The 23032-nt window shown below is 49.6% G+C and overlaps 1 protein-coding gene across 1 annotated transcript in view; it reads left to right on the top strand.

Moving 5' to 3' along the window:
• The window catches only part of CHD2 (chromodomain helicase DNA binding protein 2), a 151438-nt gene extending 142943 nt beyond the window's left edge, over positions 1-8495 (top strand). The window contains 2 exon segments of the mRNA XM_017875233.1: positions 94-340; positions 4846-8495. Coding sequence (XP_017730722.1) covers positions 94-340; positions 4846-5179 — 581 coding nt within the window. The 3' untranslated portion in view covers positions 5180-8495.
• The last annotated feature ends 14537 nt before the right edge of the window (positions 8496-23032 follow it).

Raw genomic sequence — 23032 nt, 5'->3', positions numbered from 1 at the left:
AAAAAAAAAAAAAAAAAAAAAAAAAAAATTGTAGTGAAAGTGAAATTCGTCCATTTCTTGCAGTTGTCAGATCATTCTTTTCTTTTCCTGCAGATCGAGGAGACTGGCAGAGGGAAAGAAAGTTCAACTATGGTGGTGGCAACAACAATCCACCATGGGGAAGCGACAGGCACCATCAGTATGAGCAGCACTGGTACAAAGACCACCATTATGGGGACCGGCGACATATGGATGCCCACCGTTCTGGAAGCTATCGACCCAACAACATGTCCAGAAAGAGGCCTTATGACCAGTACAGCAGTGACCGAGACCACCGGGGACACAGAGATTATTATGACAGGTATGCGAAAGGCTGTGAGACACCAGGTGCCCACCTTTGCCAGGAGCTGTTTCTAGGGAGAAAGTGACGTATACATGAATGTGTTTATCTATGAAATGACTGGATCTCATCATGTGTCAGCCACAGGGAATCCCATGTCTTAGTTATAGGTTTTATGTTTTATTTTCTGGGTCCTAGGGAGCACATTTCACCTGTGAAGGAAAAGAGTTTTCTGCCGTCTTCTGAGGAAATCAAGTCAAGTGGTCGCCATAAAATGTTGGAGTCAGCAACCAAAAGTATTAAGCTCTGTGCGAGGCTGTCAGCCACACTAGGTGTCAGGGATCCCAAGATGGGTACCAACCCGTGGTCCTTACCTGCCACGAGCCCATAATTGAAGAGTTGAAGCCTTTCGGAGCTGCACCCTCTTTCCTTCAGTACAATACCACCGGTAGTACAATGAGTCAGAGCTTTACATTGTGAGAGTAGCAAGTCCAGGGAGGGTTAAAGAGGTTTTATCTGTATATCCTAATTTCAAATCTTGGATAATTTAACCTCATAGCAGCTTTGGTTTTCCCTGGGCTGATGATGTGCATCATTTGCACTGTACCTTGAATTTAAAGTGGGAAAATTTCATATACATGTCTCAAAGTCCTGCTTTGTTTTTGGAAGAACTGGTAACAGCAGGCTGCATTAGCAGAGAGCTGTAGCTGAGTAACCGCCACCTTCTTAGGAGTCTGCCCCTCACTCCCACCCTTCTCTGTTGTCTGGACCCAGTGGGCACTTGCCCTGAATTCCTCTAGTAGGTCTGTATTTCTCTTTGGTTTCACTTTTCTTTTGCTTGAAGGACTTTTTCTGCTGGTGATAAATTCTTTCAGTGTTTGTATGTATGCCTGAAAATGTATTTTGCCTTCATTTTGAAAGCAGTTTTGCTGAGTATACATTTTATTTTACAGTTTCTTTCAGTACTTTAAAGATATACCTCTGCTATGTACTTGCATTGTTTTGTGATGAAAAATCTGTCATCCTTATCTTTGTTCGTCTTTACGTAATGTTCCTTTTAAAAAAATCACTGATTATGATGTGCCTTGGTGTATTTTTCCTTGGTTTCTTGTGCTTGGAAATTTTTGAACTTCTTGGATCTGTAGGTTTATTGTTTCCATAAAATTTGTTTACAATCTTTTTCAAATATTTTTTCTGACCCCCCACTCTCTCTCCTTCTTTGGAGATTCTCATTACACCTGTATTAGCTTGCTTGAAGTTGTCTCACAGCTCACTTGTATTCTGTTGACTTTTTAAAAATTATGCTTTCTCTGTGTTTCATTGTGGATAGTTTCTATTGCTACCTCTTCAAGTTCACTAATACGTTCCTTTGCAATGTCAAGACTGCTGTGAGGCCCATCCAGTGTACTTTGCATTTTATACATTGTAGTTCTATCTCTAAAAGTTCAGAAAGTTGTATTTGGGTCTATATATATATTATATATACACACACACATATTTTTTATATATATATATGTTCTGTCTCTAACCTTTTAAAACCTGGAACACAGATGTAACGATGGTTTTGATGTCCGTGTCTGTGAATCTTACCACCTGGGTCAGTTTCAGTTGATACCTCCTCACTGTGGGTCTTGCTCCCTGGTGCTTTCCATGCCTAGTAATTTTTGGTCAGATGACAGATGTAACATTTATGTTATTGGGTGCTGGATATTTCTGTATTCCTGTAAGTATTTTGGAGCTTTGTTATGAGTTGCAGGTTATTTGGAAGCAGTTTCCTTCTTTCAGGTCTTGCTGTTAAGATTCGTTAGGTAGAACCAGAGCATTGCTCAGTCAAGGGCTAATGATTGCCCACCCCCAAGGTGAGGACCCTCATTGCACTCTACCCAATTGCGTTAGTCTGTTTTGCAGGAATACCTGAGGCTGGATAATTTATAAAGAAAAGAGTTCTCTGTGGCACACAGTTCCGCAGGCTGTACAAGCATAGCACCAGCATCTGGTTGGCTTCTGGAGAGGCCTCAGGGAGCTTTTACTCATGGTGGAAGGTGAAGTGGGAGTAGGTGTCCCATGGCAAGAGGGAGCAAGAGAGAGAGGAGGAGGTGCCAGCCTCTTTTAAAGCACCAGCTCTCACATGAACTCAGAGAACTCACTCATTATCACAAGGACAGCACCAAGCCATTTATGAGGGATCTGCCCAAACACCTCCCACTACAACATTGGAGGTCACATTTCAACATGAGATTTGGAGAGGACACATACCCAAACCATATCACCAGTGCCTTTTGAATCTGGAGGTCTTTGGTGTGACTGGTGGCAACAGGCATGATGCCAGTTCTTTGTGAGCACAGGGCACTATTATCTTTAGTCTTTTTGGGTGTTTTTTTCCCAGGCCTTGGGTAGTTTCCCCACATGCACATCCTAAGCAGTATTCAGCTGTATACTTGGGAATCCTCTGTAGATCTTCAAACTTCTTTCTCTGCAGAGCTGTTTACTCTCATGCCATGTCCTATGAACTCTGGCCACCTTGGTTCCCCATCCCTCACCTTGGGAAGCCAACTGGTGTCTTTCTGGGTTTCCTTCTTCCTGTGTCACAGATTGAGGACTATCTCATGATAGTGAGCAGGAGCAGTTAAAAGGCTCTTTTCATTAGTGTCCATTCCTCAGAGATCACTGTTCATTGCCTGATGTCTGGTGTCTTGAAAACCACTGTTCTATACGTTTTGTCCCTTTTGGCTGTTTCAGGCAGGAGGGTAAATCTAGTCCCTGTTGTTCCATTTTGACTGGAACTTGAAGTTGCTCAATTCTTCCTCCCTCTCTTTCTTGCATTGAGGTGAAATTCATATTACTTAAAGGAACTATTTTAAAGCGAACAATTGAATGACCTTAGTGCATTTATAATATTGGGCAGCCACCACTTCTGTCTGGTTCCAAAACACTTTCATCACTCAAAGAAAACTCTATAACCATTAAATAATCCTTCCCCATTATTCCCTCTCCCCAGCCTCTGGCAACCACCAGTTTGCATTCTGTCTCCCTAGATTTGCCTATCCTAGACATTTCATATAGAAAGAATCATACAATATGTGACTTTTTGTGTCTAGCTTCTTTCACTTAGCATAATGTTTTCAAGCTTCATTCACATGGTAGGGTTCATTCATCAGTACTCATTCCATCTTATGGCTGAATAATATTTCATTGTATGGATATACCACATTTTGTTTATCCACTCATCTGTTGATGGACATTTGAGTTGTTTCCATCTTTGGGCTATTGTGAATAATGCTGCAGTGAAGATTGGTATACAGGTACTTGACTACCTGTTTTTAGTTTTGGATATGGACCTAGGAGTGGAATTGTTAGTCATATTCTTTACATTTTTAGGAAACATCAAAATGTTTTCTACGATGGCTGAACCATTTTACATTCCTACTAGCAATGTATAAGAGTTGAAGGTTTTCCTTATCTTTGCCAACACTTACTTCCTGTTTTTTTTTTTTGTTTTTTTGTTTTGTTTTGTTTTGTTTTTGAGACAGAGTCTCGCTCTGTCACCCAGGCTGGAGTGCAGTGGCCTGATCTCGGCTCACTGCAAGCTCAGCCTCCCGGGTTTACGCCATTCTCCTGCCTCAGCCTCCCGAGTAGCTGGGACCACAGGCGCCCACCACCTCACCCGGCTAGTTTTTTTTTTTTTTTAAGTAGAGACGGTGTTTCACCGTATTAGCCAGGATGGTCTCGATCTCCTGACCTCGTGATCCGCCCATCTCGGCCTCCCAAAGTGCTGGGATTACAGGGTTGAGCCACCGCGCCCGGCCTGTTTTTGTTTTTTTAATGAGTATAGCCATCTTGATGGGTGTGAAGTAGTCTCATTGTGGGCTTGAATTTGCATTTCCCTAATGATTAATGATATTGAGCATCTTTTCATGGTTTTTTTGGCCATTTGTATATCTTCTTTGGAGAAATGTCTGTTCAAATCCTTTGCCTGTTTTTGAGTTGGGTTGTTTTTTTTTGTTGTTGAGTTTTACTAGTTCCTTTTTTAATGGTATCATGAGTAGTTTACCATGGTCCAAGCTAAAATTTTAATACTGTTCACACTGAGTTGATTTTAAGAGAATTTTATTAACTAGTCACTTACTTGTTGCATATTTAGGTTGATGGTGTTACTAATAACTTACAAAATAATTTCTGTGGCTCGTTTTCTCATGGGCTGGGTCCAGGAATATGGAAATGTTTATGGATCTTACCAGATTTTTCCTAAAGGGAGTGAGTTTGCAAAGCCATCAGTGATTTTTCAAGTGTGTACTGTACCACTGCACACTTGAGGCTTATTTCATAGGATGTGTTATGCTAGTAAGTGTAAAATGACTCTTTGTTATTAATGTTTTTGATTCCTGATAATGTGAGCATTTGTCCTTGAGTCCGTTTGTAAGTGTCCTTGAATATGAGTATATGAGGAAGAGCCAAGTGGGTGGTGAAGAGAAGTGGATGAGAATTTGGCTTCAGTCTTTCGACTAATTCTTGCATCTCTATTTCAGGCACCATCATGACTCCAAGCGGAGGAGATCCGATGAATTTAGGCCTCAAAATTACCACCAGCAGGATTTCCGACGAATGTCTGATCACCGCCCCCCTATGGGCTACCATGGCCAGGGACCCTCAGACCATTACCGCTCTTTCCACACAGACAAACTGGGGGAATATAAACAGCCTCTACCCCCATTGCACCCTGCAGTCTCAGATCCTCGCTCACCCCCTTCTCAGAAATCTCCTCATGATTCCAAGTCACCCCTGGATCATAGGTCTCCTTTGGAGAGATCACTAGAACAGAAAAACAACCCAGATTATAACTGGAATGTTCGGAAAACATAAAGGACAGCTCGTAAAGGAGAGAGTAAGAGTCACCAAACACGTGGATATTTTTGGTCTGATCCTACAGTAGCCAGTTATCTAGACCAGTAAGTGGAGTTTCGGACACGCTGCTGCTGTCAACTCACTGGCTGAAGGAGCACTTCAAGGAATGGGAGGCCTTTCACTGGGTCCAGCTCTGATTTGGGTCACCACTCCTGCACTTTGGCAGCCCATTCCATTCCAGCCTAGTTCTGGCCTCCCACTTTGATGGGCACTTGAAGGAGGAGCTGACTTTGTGTATACCAGCTTCACTGGGATGTGTTTCCCCAGTCAAGGAATAGGGGATCTTCAGAGTCATGAATGTTTTCTTGCCAGAATCAGTGTTCCCAGGACCTTAGTGCGTCACTGGGGCAGGAACTGGTGCATGGAGGCTGCTGGGACCTGATGTTACAGTGTGTGATTTGGTTGATTTGGTTCATTCTGACATGATGGATGCTGCTGATGGGGAGTGGGGAGTTGGGACAAGTGGGTGGGGACAAGCATAGGACTTGAAGGGGAGCAGGTACACCCCTCACATGTGTTCTTGGGAGAAATGATACACTCAGCCTCATTATGTGAAACCTATGGGCAGGGTTGGGGTGGGGAAGTAGAGAGAGGGCAACAGCTTCCACAACTGCTTTATCTCTGCCAACACTAATTTTTCCCACACTGTCTTTGTACATTTCAGAGGTTTGGTCTCCAGAGTGGGCCTCCTTTCCCCACTGTGCCAGGGAAAGTAGGTCGCTCTGGATGACTTTTGAGTACTGTGAGTTAGGCAACACTGACTCCAGCATGGGTCTTACTTGACTGGGGAGTAGGCTGAGTGAGAAGTAGGGTGGGGTAGGGTGGGGAGTAGTGTGGCCAGGAAACTGGAATCCCTGGTGGATTTCTGATTCCTATGGTGAGAAGGAAAACTACAGGACCTGGAGAAGGGGGTGCAGAGGCAGGCCTGCTGACCAGTTTGTTGCTGGCAATCACAAAGGCGGGGGTCCTGGTGCAGGCAGTGAACAGGCTTCTAATGTGGGGTTCAGTAGTGCCAGCAAGTGGGGGAAACTTTCAGTATTGGGCTAGGTCAACACTTCCTGCTGCATTTTCCTTCCCTTTGCACAGCTTGAAGAAATAGATTGGACAGAATCACACATCATGTGGTGGGCAGATGGAAATAAGTACCTGTGGTGAACAAGTTTCTACTGTAGTTGGAGATCATTAGAATTGAATTCAGTTTATCTTAGAATATAATCAGGTGTAGACCTAAGTTAAACTTTTTCCCAAACAGGGAGCATCCAAAGACACAGTGACTTGAGCTATAGATAGTAAGAATCATACTAGAGTTGAACTGAGTCAGGTTTAGGAAGCAAGTTGGTTGCATCAATTAAGCAGGCTGTTTTCAATTTACAGATGCTGGGGCCTTCAGTTTTATCATTCTCAGTGTAGCTTGCCAGTATTGTTGAAGTATCCAAAGGCCTTTCTAGATGGAGACAGAATAACTGACTTGAACATAGAGTGTGCCTGTAAGTGTCCAGGCTCAGAGCTGGTGAAAACCCCTCTGTTAGGCATGTGCAGCGTTAAACTCCCTGAAGTAACTTGTGAGGACTTCATTGCTTGCTGGTGTTCTGGGCAGCACCATGAATGCCTTTACCAAGACATGCCGCATTGTATCCTCCAAATGAAGCAGATGTGGCTGTGATGTGGCCCTTGCTCCTGCTACACACAGCATTGCAGGACTGGCCTGTGCGGTTTCCAGATGAGGGTCTGGGTCCTGAAAGCTTGTGTTGAGAGCTCAGTGGACCCACCCCCCTTACTGAACCCTCATAGTTGTTGGGGTTGTTCAGCCTGGATTTGTAGCACACATGCCCTGAAGCAAAGCCCTGGTGACTGCATGAGCCACCTGACCACAGTCCTCCCATGGAGGGCCTGCTGTGATGCTCAGTAGAGAGGGCAGGGCATGTGTCTCCACTTAGGCCACACAGTGATAAGGAAACCACAGATGGAGCTTCTTGCTGATAATATTGACTCTAGCCCATGTTTGCCTTGCCCAAGCCAAAGAGGAAGGTTAGGTTGGCTTGTCAAGCCCTTGAGCAATGGGAGATGGGGTGGGAAGGAGATGAGCCCCTGCAGAGAGTTGGGTCGTGTCCTCCAGGAATGAAAGGAGGGGCAATGGAGTCACCAGAGGCCCTGCATTTCCATCAGGGTTTCCACAGTCATCAGGGCTTCTCTCGAGTCGCTGATAGGAGATGCGAGTTATGCCCAAAGATGTCTTATCATGAGGAAAAAGGAACTTCCTTTTGTTCACATTCAGGACTGACTGTTTGTGCCATATGAAGTAGCAAAAGGCAGTATCGGCCAGATCAGTGTTACATTGATTGTAAAATTACAGTGTCCCCATTAGACAACTGTTTTAGGTGCTGAAGTATGTTTGAAGAGTGTGTTGGGAAAAAGGAAGCATTTCTTCATCGATTTAAACCAATATGAATATTATATGCTTAAATAAAAAACAAATTTGCACAGGTAAATTCTCTCACTTGTGAATGGGGGAAGCTGCCCCAGGAATCTGTGAGGATGGTATTCCCTGGAGCCTGGCTTTGAAAGATTTCATTGTTGATAGAAATAACAGGGGTTGAGGAAGAGGGATTTAGCATCACCTAAAACCTGCACGTGAATAAGGATTGACATGATACACTATGGCCTTAGAAAAGGGCCACATGAAACCCCAAGCTAATCACTGTGGTCTTTCAGAGCCGGACAGACAGGTGCCAGCAGAGCCCGGGGCTCGCTCTCCTTTCAGTCATTCCTTAGCCCTTCAAAGGGAAGCCCAAACACTTTGCACGCTGTGCTGCAGACATTCTGGCCTGGTGTGTCTGAAAGTTGCATCAGTCCTCACGGTGCAAACAAGGTTTATTTAGGAAGTCACATAATGATACTGAAATCCTACAGACCAAAATCCACTTGTCAGCAGGAGCAGCAGCCCAGGCCCAGCACCAGCGGTCTTCCGGCTCCTCTGAGGGCTGCCACGTTGGGCGAGGGGAGCCATGCCAAGGGTCCAGGCTGCTTTAGGCCATCTGTGCCCCACTCATCTGGGGACAGATGGTTTTTCTTTATTGTAAAATTGTGGACTTTTAAAACCTGTTGACTAAACAGTAATTAATTTATATTTGTGAAAAATGCCACTGTCCTAGTGATTTCTGATGTAAATAATGTTGTTTATATAGTATGTATTAAATTTTCCTACATTGTAAAACTGCTGTACTTTTGATTCTTGTATATTAAAAAGTGTTACTGAGGATTTTTAGAATTGGGCTAACACGTTGCATTGCATTGTGGTGTGAGCTGTGTGACTAGAGATACCTCCTTTTCTCCCTCCCCTCGGTTGCTGGGTCACATCCAGATTTTTTGACAGCTTGTGAAGTGGAGCCTTTTAAAGTTGCATTTCCTTCTATCCAGGAGCAGTTGCATTGTCACGTACAAGCCTTAACACCACAGGTATCTAAGCTATTCCTGAGTATGCCATTGCTGAGGTGAACAGCTCCCTGGCCGACTCCAGGCCATGGCCCACAGGTCTGCACTTGAGGGAGGACCCTAAGTTGCCGAAACGTAGTTAATTCCTGTGGGTTAGTCCTGCCTGGGAGGATCCAGGGAGACCTAGCGGGGCCACCCCCTCTACCCTGAAGGAAATAACACTGTCTGCCAGCCTGTAACTTTGAGGGTAATTTAACAGATGGGGTCGGGGGGTGGCATTTTATAATGGAAACACTGACACGTTAGCTCTAGCATTCTGGCTCAGGGGCAGGCCCACCTCTGGCGCAGCCCAGACAGAGGAAGGGTAGCACAGCCTGCGGGCGGAGATCTCTGAATAGGGGTTGAAGTTTGCCCAGATCCACGATTTTCACTAATGTTTTGGTGACTTTGAGACTAAACTAAATCCCTGTGAAGCTCTTAAATCTTGATACCAAATAAGCCATGTGTCTACTCAGAGGGGTCAACTCCTGTGACTGCTCTGTCAGCCCAGGGGACTTGGATGCAGGGGCCCTTGCCAGGCCTGGCCTGTGCTGGAGCCGGAGGCTGGGATTTTTAGTTCACGTAATTCTTGAGAAAGACGAAGACAAGCTGAGGGCTCTTCGTGCCCATAAAGAAACAACTCACAATCATGTTGTAACTCATGACTCAGCTGGAACGATTTGGGGAAACTTTAAGAACAAGTACTGCAATAATCAGCTTATTATGATTTACAATAGCAACAAGGCTTTGAAACTGCCAGCTGCCAAAACGCCTGCCTTTTACTGGAAGCGGCCGGCCCAAGGCCCCTGCCTCCTCCCTCCTCCCTGGCGGGGCCTCGTATGCCTGGCATCACGGCAAGCCCTCCTCAATTAGAGCCAACAGAAAGGTCACTTACTGAAACCCATGTCCCTATAGTTTGCCAGACCAGAGTCAGCTCCAGATTCCAACCTGTGGCTTTTAAAGGAGCAGGACCAGCTCTGATGTAAGGTTTTGCCTTCACTGAAGCCCCGTGCACCAGTCCTTTCTATCATATCTTACGGGAACCATTTGGTCTCCTACCTCGAATTTCTTCTGATCAGTGAGCGGTGGGGAGGAGAAGGTGCGGCTGGATTGAATGAAAGCTCCATCCTGCAGAAACCTGGGCGCTAATTGAGGAGCTGTCCCCGTTGCTGCTGGTGGGACCCTCCCCCAGGCTCAACGTCTTGGGGATGTTCTGGTCAGTTCTGCGGATGTGTGATGTGGTGGATAACAATGTGCTCACGCCACCTGGTTTTGTGCTGAGCCTCCTGCTGTCTGGCTTTGTGTGGAAACATGGACAAGTCCATGGCCTAAAGCTTCTTACCTCAGAGATGGGCAGAACAATACCCACTTACGGAACATCACACGTGACCTTTCTCTTAATTTCCTTAGTGACCTAAGAAGGAATTGTTGCTAAAACACAGGCCCTGTTAACCACAGCCACTGTGGTGGCCCTTGGAGCGTGGGGGGCTATAAAGGGGCCTCCTAGGTCAGTGCATTGCCCCCATGTGGTCCCTCCCTGTGTTCAGTTGGCTGATCACCTTGCATCTTCACCTGCAAATGAAGGAGGCAGCTTCCTGGGTTCATGTGTTTTGTTTTTTCTTTTCTTTTTTGAGATGGAGTCTCACTCTGTCACCCAGGCTGGAGAGCAGTGGCGTGATCTCAGCTCCCTGCAAGCTCCGCCTCCTGGGTTCACGCCATTCTCCTGCCTCAGCCTCCCGAGTAGCTGGGACTACAGGCGCCTGCCACCATGCCCGGCTAATTTTTTCGTATTTTTAGTGGAGACGGGTTTCACTGTGTCAGCCAGGATGGTCTCGATCTCCTGACCTCGTGATTCGCCTGCCTTAGCCACCCAGATTCATGTGGTTTTTAAATGAGAGTGCACAGTGGAAAGGAAAAGGTTTGTAACCCTAAGCGTTACCTGGAAGAGACAGCATTCAGTCCTTGGCTAGGGAGTGGGTGGAGAGGGTTGAGTCAGAGGGCAGCTGGACAGGTTGAGGGAGACCAAGTCTCTTGCCCGGCCTGGAGGGCAGGCCCGGTCAGCACTGGACCCAGCACCTCTCACTCCAGAGCCTGTAAGACAAGCTAGCTGCCCTCGTGGAGCCCCACTGGCCAGGGCTTCTGGAAAGCTGCAGCTTGCTGTGTGGGGAGACTAAACCCCAGCAGGAAGGCCCAGCAGGGACCAGAACCCCCAGGAGCTCATAGTCTCATGGGGGAGACGCTGCTGGCACCAGAGTTATGGGAGAGAACATTTTCCTTGAACCAGTTCTCAAGCCCCTCCTGTGGGCTGGTTCTGCTCCAGGAGCTGGACCCGCAGTGAACCAGGAGGATAAGGCCCCTGGCCCCTTGGAGTTGATATTCTAGCTGGGGTAGGGGTTGGGGGCAGGCTCTAGAGAAGCAAACAGTAAGAGGACAAATGTCACATGAGTGCCAGGGAGAAAACGGCCAGAGGTAGAGGGACAGGGTTGTGAAAATCCTGGATCTGGTCAAACTTCAACCCCTACTCAGAAGGCCAAGCCCTGGCGATGAGGATGGGCAGTCAGGAAGGCACGTGGGCCAGCAGGAGGGTGCCGGCATGGCTGGACAGACCTGGATTTGAACATTGGCTCCGTCCCTTACCAGCTGGTGGTGTAAGCACATTCTCTATCTCCAAGCCTCAACTACAAATAGACACTGACAGCTTCTCACCAGGCTAGGCAGGGACAAGTGAGGTCCCTGAGGTGCACATCAGGTGGGTTCGGCAGCTGTCATGATCAAAGGGTGGCACTGGGGCCTGTCCTGTGTTTTGGGATCAGCTCTGACTCTCTGAAGCCTAGACTGAGGGCCCCTGAGTGAATGTAGTTCTAGAACTATCCTGCAGAGGGCAGCAGGTTTCCACAAACAGCCTGCCCGGCACCCAACACCTAAACCCAACCCAGGGAAGGTTCCGGGCTATTCTCTTGCCCCAGTGGGTCCCTCCCCTAGGAACCCACAACAGAGCCCCTCTGCACCCCAGGAGATGCGGAGCCACGTGGTATCCGCAGGAAGGGAGATGGGGGATGGGGAGGAGAGGGGCAGAGGCTGCAGGGAGAGGCAGCCTCACTGCCCTCCATGAGCAGGGGACGCGAGGGGGCAGGCTGCCCTGTCCCCAGGCTCCTTCATCCCTACCTCCAGCCCTTGTGCAGGGACACAGAGGGTCCTGCTCCGCAGTCCAGCCTCTCCTTCCTCCCACCTGTGAGGGGCAACTGCAGGGACCGTTGTGAGCCACAAGGCCCCCATGGCATCACCGGCTGCTCTCAGTGACCTTCACCTTAATGTCCAGGTGCCCTGGTTTGAGTCTGGGGCCCTCTGTGACCTGCCCCTGCTGGCCACTTGAACCTTCTTGAGTTCCCTCACTGCAACCAGCCCCAGCTGCTCTCTCGGCCTCAGGTGGAGGAGGCCAGCTCCACCTCCAGGGTGCGGTCCCTTTCTTCCTTCTCCATCACCTCCATCTGTCAGCTGAACACCTAGTGGTCTTCAATAATCAATTCTGGCCATCTCTGGCTCTACTGTTGCCATCTCCATTCCTGCTGGTGTCTTCCCTGTGCCCACAGATGCCGTCAGAGCCCCTGGTGCACTCTGGCGCCCCCATCTGACCGAGGCTCCCTTGGGAAGACCAGGTTCTGTTCCTCCCTAGCTCTGCCTCCTGTCTCGACAGGTGCAGAGGGCTTGGAAAGTGTTCCAGGGTGAACTCAGTACCAGGTCCTCTAGGCTCATTCCTTGTGGTCCCGGGGTGCCCTGGTCCCTGGCTGAACAGTGGCCTGGAGGCAGCTGTTGTGCTTGGAGCCTTCTCTTGTGGGTGCCCAGAGAGGGGCCAAAGGGGTGCTACCTTCCGTGGGGGCTGAGCAGGCTGGGAGTTCAGCCAGACTTCAGGTCCCTGCTCCCCAGGCTTCCCATACCACGGGGGATATTTAAAGCAGACAAGAGCCAGGTTCCAGCTTAGAGTGGCTCCCTAAGACTCCCTGCTGGGCCTGATGTTAACCTTTTTTTCTGTTAGATTGTGGGAAGAGTCTGAAGACCTTCAGGGAGCTGAGCTGGAGTGGTGATAGGGCTTTAGGGGATTGGGGCAAGTAGTAAATAGGGGGAGTTTGCTAACATCCTGGTGCTATTTCAGTATTTTAGCATCTACATGGCTTTGCTGGACTCATGGGCTCACGGCCCCAGCTGCCTAGTATCAGGCCCAGGGTCTCTGTACTGCAGGGAGGTAGGGAGGTGGGAAGGTCTGGGCAGCAGCAGCAGAGTGTGGTGTCAAGTAGCTTGTACAAGACGGACTCAAGGCCCAGCGTGGTGACCCAGGGCCCTCACTGCAGACAGGCTGAGAGCATGGGCTCTGGAGACAGCTCACCTTCAAATCAGGTTGCATCCTGGCTGCTGTGATCTGGCCCAGGTGGTTAACCTTACAGGGTCTCAGCGTCTGCACCTGTAACCCTGGGAGAACAGTGTCACTTGCCTGATGAGAGAACAGAGTCTGGCACATGCTAGCATCATGTGGGGTGAACCCTTATTACTGTGGCCCTCAAGGCTATATGCATCCTCAGCAAGGCCCTTCTAATGCTTGGTGATCTGGCCTGAGGTGGAGCCCATATGTCTGCCCATCCCTGGACCAGGACAGGCTGGCAATGACACTTCTGTGGTCCCCCTCACTTCATCTGGGGCCACCTCTTTCCACATTGTGCTAGGCTCCTGCTGACCCATACCACAGGGCCTCTTCATCTTCTCCTCTGGACCCCATCCCACATCGCTCTGCCCCAATCCTGGAGTGCTTGTCGCCTCCTTCACTTTCTTTCTGAGCCCTGCTCTGACAGTGGAAGCAAATACTAATCAGATAAAAGAATCCCCACCTGGGCCGGGCGCGGTGGCTCAAGCCTGTAATCCCAGCACTTTGGGAGGCCGAGACGGGCGGATCATGAGGTCAGGAGATCGAGACCATCCTGGCTAACACAGTGAAACCCCGTCTCTACTAAAAATACAAAAAAAAAAAAACTAGCCGGGTGAGGTGGCGGGTGCCTGTAGTCCCAGCTACTCGGGAGGCTGAGGCGGGAGAATGGCGCAAACCCGGGAGGCAGAGCTTGCAGTGAGCTGAGATCCGGCCACTGCACTCCAGTCCGGGCGACAGAGCGAGACTCCGTCTCAAAAAAAAAAAAAAAGAATCCCCACCTGATTGTACTGGTTTAGTTCTTCCCAAACGTGGGACTACAGATACATGGTGGAGAGGATAGTTCCTAGAGGTCTCTGGAAGAATTAAAAAATTTTTATGCTTTCATTTCATTTTATTTATTATTATTAATTTTTGAGACAGGGTTTCACTCCTGTCTCCCAGGCTGGAGTGCAGTGGCATGATCTTGACTCACTACGACCTCTGCCTCACAGGTTCAAGTGATTCTCCTGCCTCAGCCTCCTGAATAGCTGGGGTTGCAGGTGCACGCCACCACGTCCAGCTAATTTTTGTATTCTTAGTAGAGATAGGGTTTCATCATGTTGGCCAGGCCGGTCTCAAACTCCTGACCTCAAGTGGTCTGCCCACCTTGGCCTCCAAAAGTGCTGGTATTACAGGCGTGAGCCATGTGCCCCACCTATGTTTTCATTTTAATGAACATCTTTTAAAACCAACTTAAACAAATCCTGGAGTATTCGGAAGAGAGGGAGGGAAAAGGGACCCACGACTTAGCATTGTATCAGTGCCAAGGGGGTCAGTGCTGCTTGACCCCAGGCGGATGGGGGAAACATGCTGACAGGTGTCACAGGGCCTGAGGGGCAAGCAGAAGGGAGCCAAGTCACTGCTTGGCACCCAGGACAGGAGCTGAGCTCTGAAAAACCTGGGCCCTGGCAGCCGCTCCTTCCTCACATTAGACAGCTCATTTGGTGTCTGCAAAACATCATCTACTATTTTAAATGAATGCTGTTCATTTGAGTTTTATTGGTTTTGTAGTTTTGTTTAGCCTTAATTGGTAAATGTGTCTTGATTTTACAATTGAAAGGAGAAATAATTACAAAGAGTTTATACCTAGCCTTATGAATAATAAAATTGCCTCGAAGCAGCCCTGGAAAGCCTGGAGGAATATTGGCCCCTAGAAAGTCTGTACATTATAGGTGTTTGGGACCCCAGCTGTTGATGACCTAGACCTGTGTGGGTAAATGAGGCTGCCTGTGAGATGGGCCTGCGGAAAGAAACCACCATCTACAAAGGCTTACTGGGCACCAGGCTCTGGGCCTGTTGCTTTGTAGCATTTTTTTCATTTAGTCTCCTGATAATCCTATGGAGTGGCATTTATCTCATTTTTCAAATGAGGATCCTGAGGCCCAGACACGTTAGGTAACTTGCCTAAGATCACAGAGCTGGGAATTGGTGGATCTGCTAAAACTTTATTCACGGCATGTGTTAAAGACAGTAAGAAAGACTTTATTTAAGTTGAGGGGCAGTGTCGGACAGGGCCCACTGCAGCTGGGGAGAGAGATTGGGGTCCACTCTGAATACAGTATAGGCAAGTGGGAATTGATGGCCAAGGAGCAGGGTGGGCTCAGTGGATGGAAAACCTCTTAAGAGGAAACATCCGGGGGCATTCTGGCTAAGCGGACCTGATGGGATTCTTGCTGAAGGCAGGCCAGGTGATCAGACAGCCCCTGGAGGTGGTGGGGTATGAAGACCACGATCAGACAGGGAGGGCAATCAGATGTGGAGGGCGGGGGATTCCAGCGAGACCGATTTAGCAGGACTCTTGCTAAAATCGGACAATGCAGAGACAAACATGGAAGCCCAAAGCCCAGGCCTAACTGGAAGGCTCAGGGCAGCCTGAGGAGAGATGGGTCAAGGCAGGGATCATTGTCAGAACTCAGATTCTAGCCCGACTCCGAAGGCCGAGCCTGTCACCGCCTCATGCAATAGCTTTCCCTGCAGTCTCCCAAGGGCCTCTGCACCAGTATGCACCAGTATGAGCTTACGTAGTACTTCCCGCTGCCCAGTGATTAAGGTCTAGTCATGCACCCAGTTTATAGCTGAGGGCAGTGAGGCTCAGACACAGCCTGTGGCTCAAGGTGAGGGTCAGAGAACCTGCCGTGAGCTCTATGAGGACCAGGGTGTACCACTTCCTTCTGCCACCCGCATCCCCTTTCCTGCTGGGCTGGTCACTGTGAAGGGCCCCCTCCCCCCACTGCACGTGTAACTCATGTGTTGTTACATATGTAAGTATGATTACATGTGTAATCACACATGTGACTCGGTTAGTGTCTGTCTGTCACCACTAGAGGTCAGACCCGTGAGGGTGGGCACATTCATTCGAGTGATCACAGCTGTATTGCCAATATCAAGCACAGCCCCCCAGCTCATCACAGGGCCTCACGACATATTTGTTGAATGCCTGAATATGCCCCCAAATCCAGACCACGACGAGCCACATCGGGGGTGGCCTGCAAATGTTTGTGCCAGGAAGGGAGGGAAGAAAGACTCCTCTTGTTTTGTGCAACCAACATCCACCCTGGGGCACTTGCTTTACAGGATTAATCTGAGATCATTAGCAAAGAAAGGCAAGGTCAAGTCCACTCAAGAAGGCAGTTGCCAGAGTTTTCCTGCTCTATCCTGGGAGGGACCCCTGGCCCTGCAGACCTCGTCCCTGGTGGCCCAGGCCCCAGCCTTGACCTGAGGGCCACTCAGCAGCCCTGCTCATCAAACCGCTCTGATGGAGCCTGCCAGCACTTTGAGCCCCTCCTCAGTCAGCCTCCCAGTGGGGGCCTGGCCCCACCCTCTGCTCACCCCAGAACCAGAGCCCTGGTTTGACTCCGCCTCTGCTGTGGGGCTCACGAGCATGCTTTGAAAACAGGCTGCGTGTGCTCCCTGGAGCGCCTCACCCCAGCTCATTTTCTGCCTTCAAACGAGGAGTCGGTGGGTGCAGTGAGCAGTGGGTGGAGGTGTGCTCTCCTACCAGACCCTGGTTGTAACCTGGAGCGGGTCAGTTGGCTTCTCTTAGCCTCTGTCTGTCCATCTGTAAACTAGAGCAATACCTGCTTTCTAGGGTTTTTGTGAAATTTCACAAAGCAATGCAAGACTCAAGGGTAGGTTCAAATGCAGGGCTCATTTCTATTTCCCAAGGAGGTAGACGTGGTGTCCAGAGGACGACAAAGATGGCAGCTCACCATGCACGTGGACTAGAGCCCACTCTATGGTCGGGGCGAGCTGGGCAGTGGGTGACTGGCAAGAAATGGTCAGCTTGGAGGAACAGTGCCCTCGAGGTGGTCAGTAACAGGAGGGCTGAAGAGAACAAAGGCCAGTTACTCAGAGCACACGGTGGGCCGGCAGCCGTGCTGCATGCATTACATTTAATCTTCAGGATCACCACGTGAGGGAGGTGGTGTCATTGTTCTCTCACAGCTGAGATAGCTGAGGCTGCAAAACAAGGAAAACTCACCGTTTTCATGTAGCCAGTAGGTGACAGAGCCGGGAGCCTGGATCGGGTCTGGTTCTGGAGCCTGGGCCCTTCCTTCTGTCCAGGTGTCTCTGTGCCCATGCCACTGTCCATCCCTGGCCATCCAGGCCCATGAAACACAAGGTCCTTCCCTCTAGGCCAGGGCGTGGTGGGATAGGGTGGGGCTGGTCCAGTGAACAGAGCTCTTGCATCGTTTCCTTGAGGGGGTGCTTTGGGGACTGCTGCTTCCCACATTGCCAACCGCCTTAGGTCCTTTAGAGTCCTGTGGTCAGCATGTCCCCCTCGCCCCAAGCCAGCTCAGCAGGGTAATAAACTGCCACAAGCCCCTTCTCTGTAACAGTTGACACTGGCCTTGTTGCACAAATGGAGCTCAGAGTGAGCTCAAAACCAATTCCCCAGACAGTGTCTGAACACATCTTTGTTCTTCCCTGGGCAGATCTGTTTGGCCAGACACATTCTGCTTTGGCTAAATGGCCTGGAGAGGGCTCCAATTCGTGCTGGGGAGAGCTGAGGGAGCAGGTTTGAGTTCAAATGTGGAAGAATCCAACTGCTGTCTCAGGGTCACCCTGGGCAAGGACAGGGTGATGCCGGGTGACATGCATGTTTTGGCCTTGGGATCTGGGCTGCCTGGGATTACAGCCCTCATTCCGGAAACGCTGCTGCCACCACACACATGCCTTGCACACAGGCTGCCTGTAGCAGTCTATTAATTCAGACCATCCTGCTAGGACTTTCTGAGAGTGTTTGTTTCTGTTCCTTTGCCTTCAGGGTTCTGGTACTGACACCACGTCTATATCTTAGGCAGGGAAGGATTAAAAGGTCAAAATGTTGAAAAGCCCTGCAGGATGGGGAAGGTAGCTAAGAAAAGCTGTTGAAGACAGGCATTGGGGGCCTTGGCTCTGCCGATTCAGAAGGTGGTGGTTTCCCAGAGGACAAGGGAAACTTCCATGGAATGAGGTCTGTAGGCTCCTAATTAGAGGGTTTGGTGGGTGGGGGTCTTCCCATTGGCCCTCACTGGAACACCAAGCTTCTTTCCATCATTTCAAGGGTTTGGTAAGTAAGGCCAATCAGACTAAAGAGATGTGATTTCTGGACCATACCTGAGATTTGCACACAGGAAAGTGCAGTCCCTGCCTGTATGTGTCTTGTCTGCTGGGAGACACAGGTATGCGAGGGCGGAGGGTGGACTGTTTCTTCAAGACGCCCTCTCCCCAGTTCTCGTTGGTCAGCCTGGGAGTATGTCAGGGCAGAGGTGGCCTGGCATGCAGGAGCTGCCCCATGGACATTGCCTTAATGAATGAAACTGTTAATATTTTTTTTTTTTTTTTTTTTGAGACGGAGTCTTGCTCTTTTGCCCAGGCTGGAGCGTGGTGTTGCAATCTCGGCTCACTGCAAGCTCCGCCTCCCGGGTTCACGTCATTCTCCTGCCTCAGCCTCCCGAGTAGCTGGGACTACAGGTGCCCACCACCACGCCCGGCTAATTTTTTGTATTCTTAGCAGAGATGGGGTTTCACCATGTTAGCCAGGATGGTCTCGATCTCCTGACTTCGTGATCCTGCCACCCCAGCCTCCCAAAATGCTGGGATTACAGACGTGAGCCAGCGTGCTCGGCCAAAACTGTTAATATTGAGTGCCAACTTGATTGGAGCGGAGGATGCAAAGTATTGTTCCTGAGTGTGTCTGTGAGGGTGTCGCCAAAAGAATTTTTTTTTGAGACAGAGTCTCGCTCTGTTGTCCAGGCTGGAGTGCAGTGATGCGATCTCAGCTCACTGCAAACTCTGCCTCCTGGGTTCACACAATTCTCCTGCCTCAGCCTCCAGAGTAGCTGGGACTACAGATGCCCACCACCATGCCGGGCTAATTTTTTTGTATTTTTTTAGTAGAGATGGGGTGCCAAAGGAAATTAACATTTGAGTCAGTGAACTGGGAGACACAGACCCATGCTTAACCTGGGTGGGCACCATCTAATCAGCTGCCAGCGAGGCTAGGATAAAAGCGGGCAGAGGAACGTGGAAGGACTAGACTGGCCGAGTCTTCTGGCCTTCATCTTTCTCTCATGCTGGCTGTTTTCTGCCCTCAAACATTGGATTTCAAGTTCTTCAGCTTTTGGACTCTTGGACTTACACTGGTGATTTGCCAGGGGCTCTCAGGCCTTCAGTGTCGCAAACCTGCTCTTCCCATGATCTTTCCAGGCATGGTAAATGGCACCACCACTTCCCCAGGTGCTCAGACCCCTGGGGAAGACATCGTGGTCTCCTGTCAAGCTCTCTCTCTCCCCAAGCCCTGTCAGCCCCACCTTCTTATTAGACCCCAAAGCCCATCATTTCTTTTTTAAAAATTATTATTATACTTTAAGTTCTGGGGTACATGTGCAGAACATGCAGGTTTGTTACATAGGTATACATGTGCTGTGGTGGTTTGCTGCACCCATCAACCGGTCATCTACATTAGGTATTTCTCCTAATGCTATCCCTCCCCCAGCCTCCCAGCCCCCCATCCCCGACAGGCCCCCGTGTGTGTTGTTCCCCTCCCTGTGTCCATGTGTTCTCATTGTTCAACTCCCACTTATGAGTGAGAACATGTGGTGTTTGGTTTTCTGTTCTTGTGATAGTTTGCTGAGAATAATGGCTTCCAGCTTCATCCATGTCCCTGCAAAGGACATGAACTCATCCTTTTTTATGGCTGCATAGTATTCCATGGTGTATATGTGCTACATTCTCTTTATCCAGTCTATCATTGAGCCCATCATTTCTTATAATCTCTGCACTGCCACTGCCTCAGACCGGCTCCTGACTTCCTCTTTCTCCCGCAATGGCCCCAAGTCTGCTCTGTATAGTAACTAGAACGGTTCCTTTAAGACCCAAGCCAGGGAGGGCCCAGCGGCTCACACCTGTTATCCCAGCACTTTGGGAGGCTGAAGCAGGCATCTTGCTTGAGCGCAGGAGTTCAAGATCAGCCTGGGCAAAACAGCAAGATCCCGTCTCTTCAAAAAATTTAACAATTAGCCAGGCATGATGGCAGGCACCTGTCATCCCAGCTACTTGAGCAGCTGAAGTGGGAGGATTGCTTGAGCTGAGCCCAGGAAGTGGAGGCTAGAGTGAGCTGTGATTGTGCCACTGCACTCCAGCCTGGGTGATAAGAGTGAGACCCTGTCTCTAAAAAATAAAAATAAAAAGACCCAAGTCGGACACATCATTCCTACACTCAAAGCCCGTGAATGGCTTCCTTTGGCAACTGGAATCAAACGTCAAGTCCTCCCGGAGCTGGAGAGCCCTGCCGTACTCTGGCTACTCTGTGGCCCCACCTGGGACCCCGGTCTGTCCACTTGCTATTGTCCAGTGACAGTGGCTTCCCACCATCCCTTCAACTCCCCCTTTGCTGCTGCCACTCTAGGGCTGTTGCACTGTTTTCTCTGCACAGAATGCTCTCCCCAGCTCTCTGCACGGCTTGCTCCCCAAATTCATGCAGGTGAGCTAGTCAGAGGCCCCCTTAACTCCACCACAGATGAATACCCCTTCTCACCCTCCTGCAATCCAATGTGTGTCTCTCAGAACCTCTGGGCCACTTCCCTTTTCTCTGTGGAGCTTGTTACCATGGGATCCTGGGTTTTGTGACTGTGGTTTATTGCCTTGTCTTTCCAACAAGAATGCACAGCAGTCTGTCTGGGTCATTGTGGCAGCCCCCCACCCCCCTGATCAATGCTGGGTAGTCACCCAATAGTTATCAAATGTATAAATAAACGCAATTGCAGAGAGGAGGCGGTGACTTTTGGCAGCCTCCATGCGCAGTGCTAGGGCCAGGTTCGAGGCCGTTGATGAGTGTTAGCTCATTGGATTTCCATACTGACCTTGGGAGGTGGGGACTCACAAATCCATTTTACAAATAACGAATCTGAGGCTCAAAAAATCCCAAGGAGACCACACAGCTCGCGACGGGTTGAGCCAGTTTTGACGCCAAGTTTGCCTGCAGCCCGAGTCCAAGTGCCACCCCTGCTCCATGCCACTTGCTGGCACAGCTCTGATGACTCTGCTCCTGCCTGGCTCTGACGGGTCTCTGCCCAAGTGTTCTGGTAATGATTTTCACCCCACAGTCTGTCCCCTTCATCATGACTCTCATTCATTTGTTTTAAAGGCCATTTCTCTCCTGTCTTCTAGCCTTGCAAATTCTGGTTAGCTAAACAAGAACTCCAGGAGTTCTCGGCAACACATCAGTGAGACAGGATGGAGCGGGGAGAGGCGCCCACCTCCGTGTGCTAATGCATTTACCTCCAGGCCGCAGGCCTCCACAGAGCTGGCAGCCAGGAACCTCCAGAGGCTCCAAACCTAGCCTGTCCTGCAAGATGAAGCTGCTTCTTGGGAATCTTTTAGCTCAGGATGCTGTGTTCCATATTCACGATGAAATTTCCATGTTCATGAGGGCAACCGGTAGCATGATACTTGGGAAAGAACTCCAGCCGGTGACATTTAGGGTCCTGAAAACAAATTCCAAACCAGGAATACTTTCTGGCTAGTGCCATTTAGCATTTTCATTTAATGGAGGGGAATTTTTTTGTTTTGTTTTTTTTCTGTGTGCCCTGGCTTCTCAGTAATTATTCTCTGCGCCAGCCGAGCACCAATGGCTCCGCTCCTCCTTGCTGCCTCCCTGAGTCACTCTGTTCCACTGGCTGTTAAGGGCATGAGGACTCTAGTGACAGTTCCAGCCACCAGGGAAGATGCTGGGTATGTTTTGTCCTTTCCAGCCTGGTTCCTGCCGCCTAAACCCAACTCCTGTGTTCTCTCTGGGAGCCCTGCAAGAACAGGGCTTTAGAAAGTTCTCATTTTTTGGCCGGGCGCGGTGGCTCATGCCTGTAATCCCAGCACTTTGGGAGGCCAAGGCAGGTGGATCACGAGGTCAGATCAAGACCATCCTGGCTAACATGAAACACCGTCTCTACTAAAATACAAAAAATTAGCCGGGGGTGGTGGCAGGCGCCTGTAGTCCCAGCTACTTGGGAGGCTGAGGCAGAATTGCTCGAACCCAGGAGGTGGAGGCTGCAGTGAGCTGGGATTGTGCCACTGCATTCCAGCTTGGCGACAGAGCAAGACGTCTGACTCCATTTAAAAAAAAAAAAAAAAAGATAGTTCTCCTTTTTCTTCAGCCTTCCTGCTCTGCCTGGGATTAGTATACATGCCCACTCTTGGGACTCCTCCCCTTGCTAGCCTGTAGGTTCACCTCTCCCAAGAGTCCAGGGGCTGTATCGCCCCTTTCCTTCTCCCCTTACCTGATTTCTCTTGCTTTGGGATAAATATCACTCCCTTCCCTCCCTCCCCACCACCAGACAAGCCCTGTGTGCCCCGCCCTCTCCTAAGCAATTTACAGGAATGAACTCCTGACTCACCAAAAAACAGTATGGGACAGGCACCCCCCCATCTTCCAGAGAACAGCATGCAGGCTCAGGAGAGGTGAAGTGACTTGCGCATGGTCACACTGCAGGGGAGGTGGAGAAGCCAGGACGTAGGCTGGCTTGACTGTGCTGCTATTCTGCCTCATGGCATTTAGTTTGGAGAGAAGGGGCTTCAGGGCAATACTAACCTAGGTGCACAGGTTGCCCCTCCCATTGCTAAGGAGCCTGAGGCAAGTCAATCTCAGAGTCTCTGTTTCATTGACAAAATGGGCCTACATTTGTTCCTGATTCACTGGGTAGATTTTTTTTTTTTTTGAGACAGGGTCTTGCTGTCTCTTGGCTCACTGCAAGCTCCGCCTCCTGGGTTCACGCCATTCTCCTGCCTCAGCCTCCCGAGTAGCTGGGATTACAGGTGCCCGCCACCACGCCCGGCTAATTTTTTGTATTTTTAGTAGAGACGGGGTTTCACTGTGTTAGCCAGGACGGTCTTGATCTCCTGGCCTC

The sequence above is a fragment of the Rhinopithecus bieti genome, unplaced genomic scaffold (genome assembly GCF_001698545.2).
Source record: "Rhinopithecus bieti isolate Rb0 unplaced genomic scaffold, ASM169854v2 scaffold_9696, whole genome shotgun sequence".
Classification (NCBI taxonomy): Eukaryota; Metazoa; Chordata; class Mammalia; order Primates; family Cercopithecidae; genus Rhinopithecus; species Rhinopithecus bieti.
This window is presented reverse-complemented; position numbering and strand designations above follow the sequence as displayed.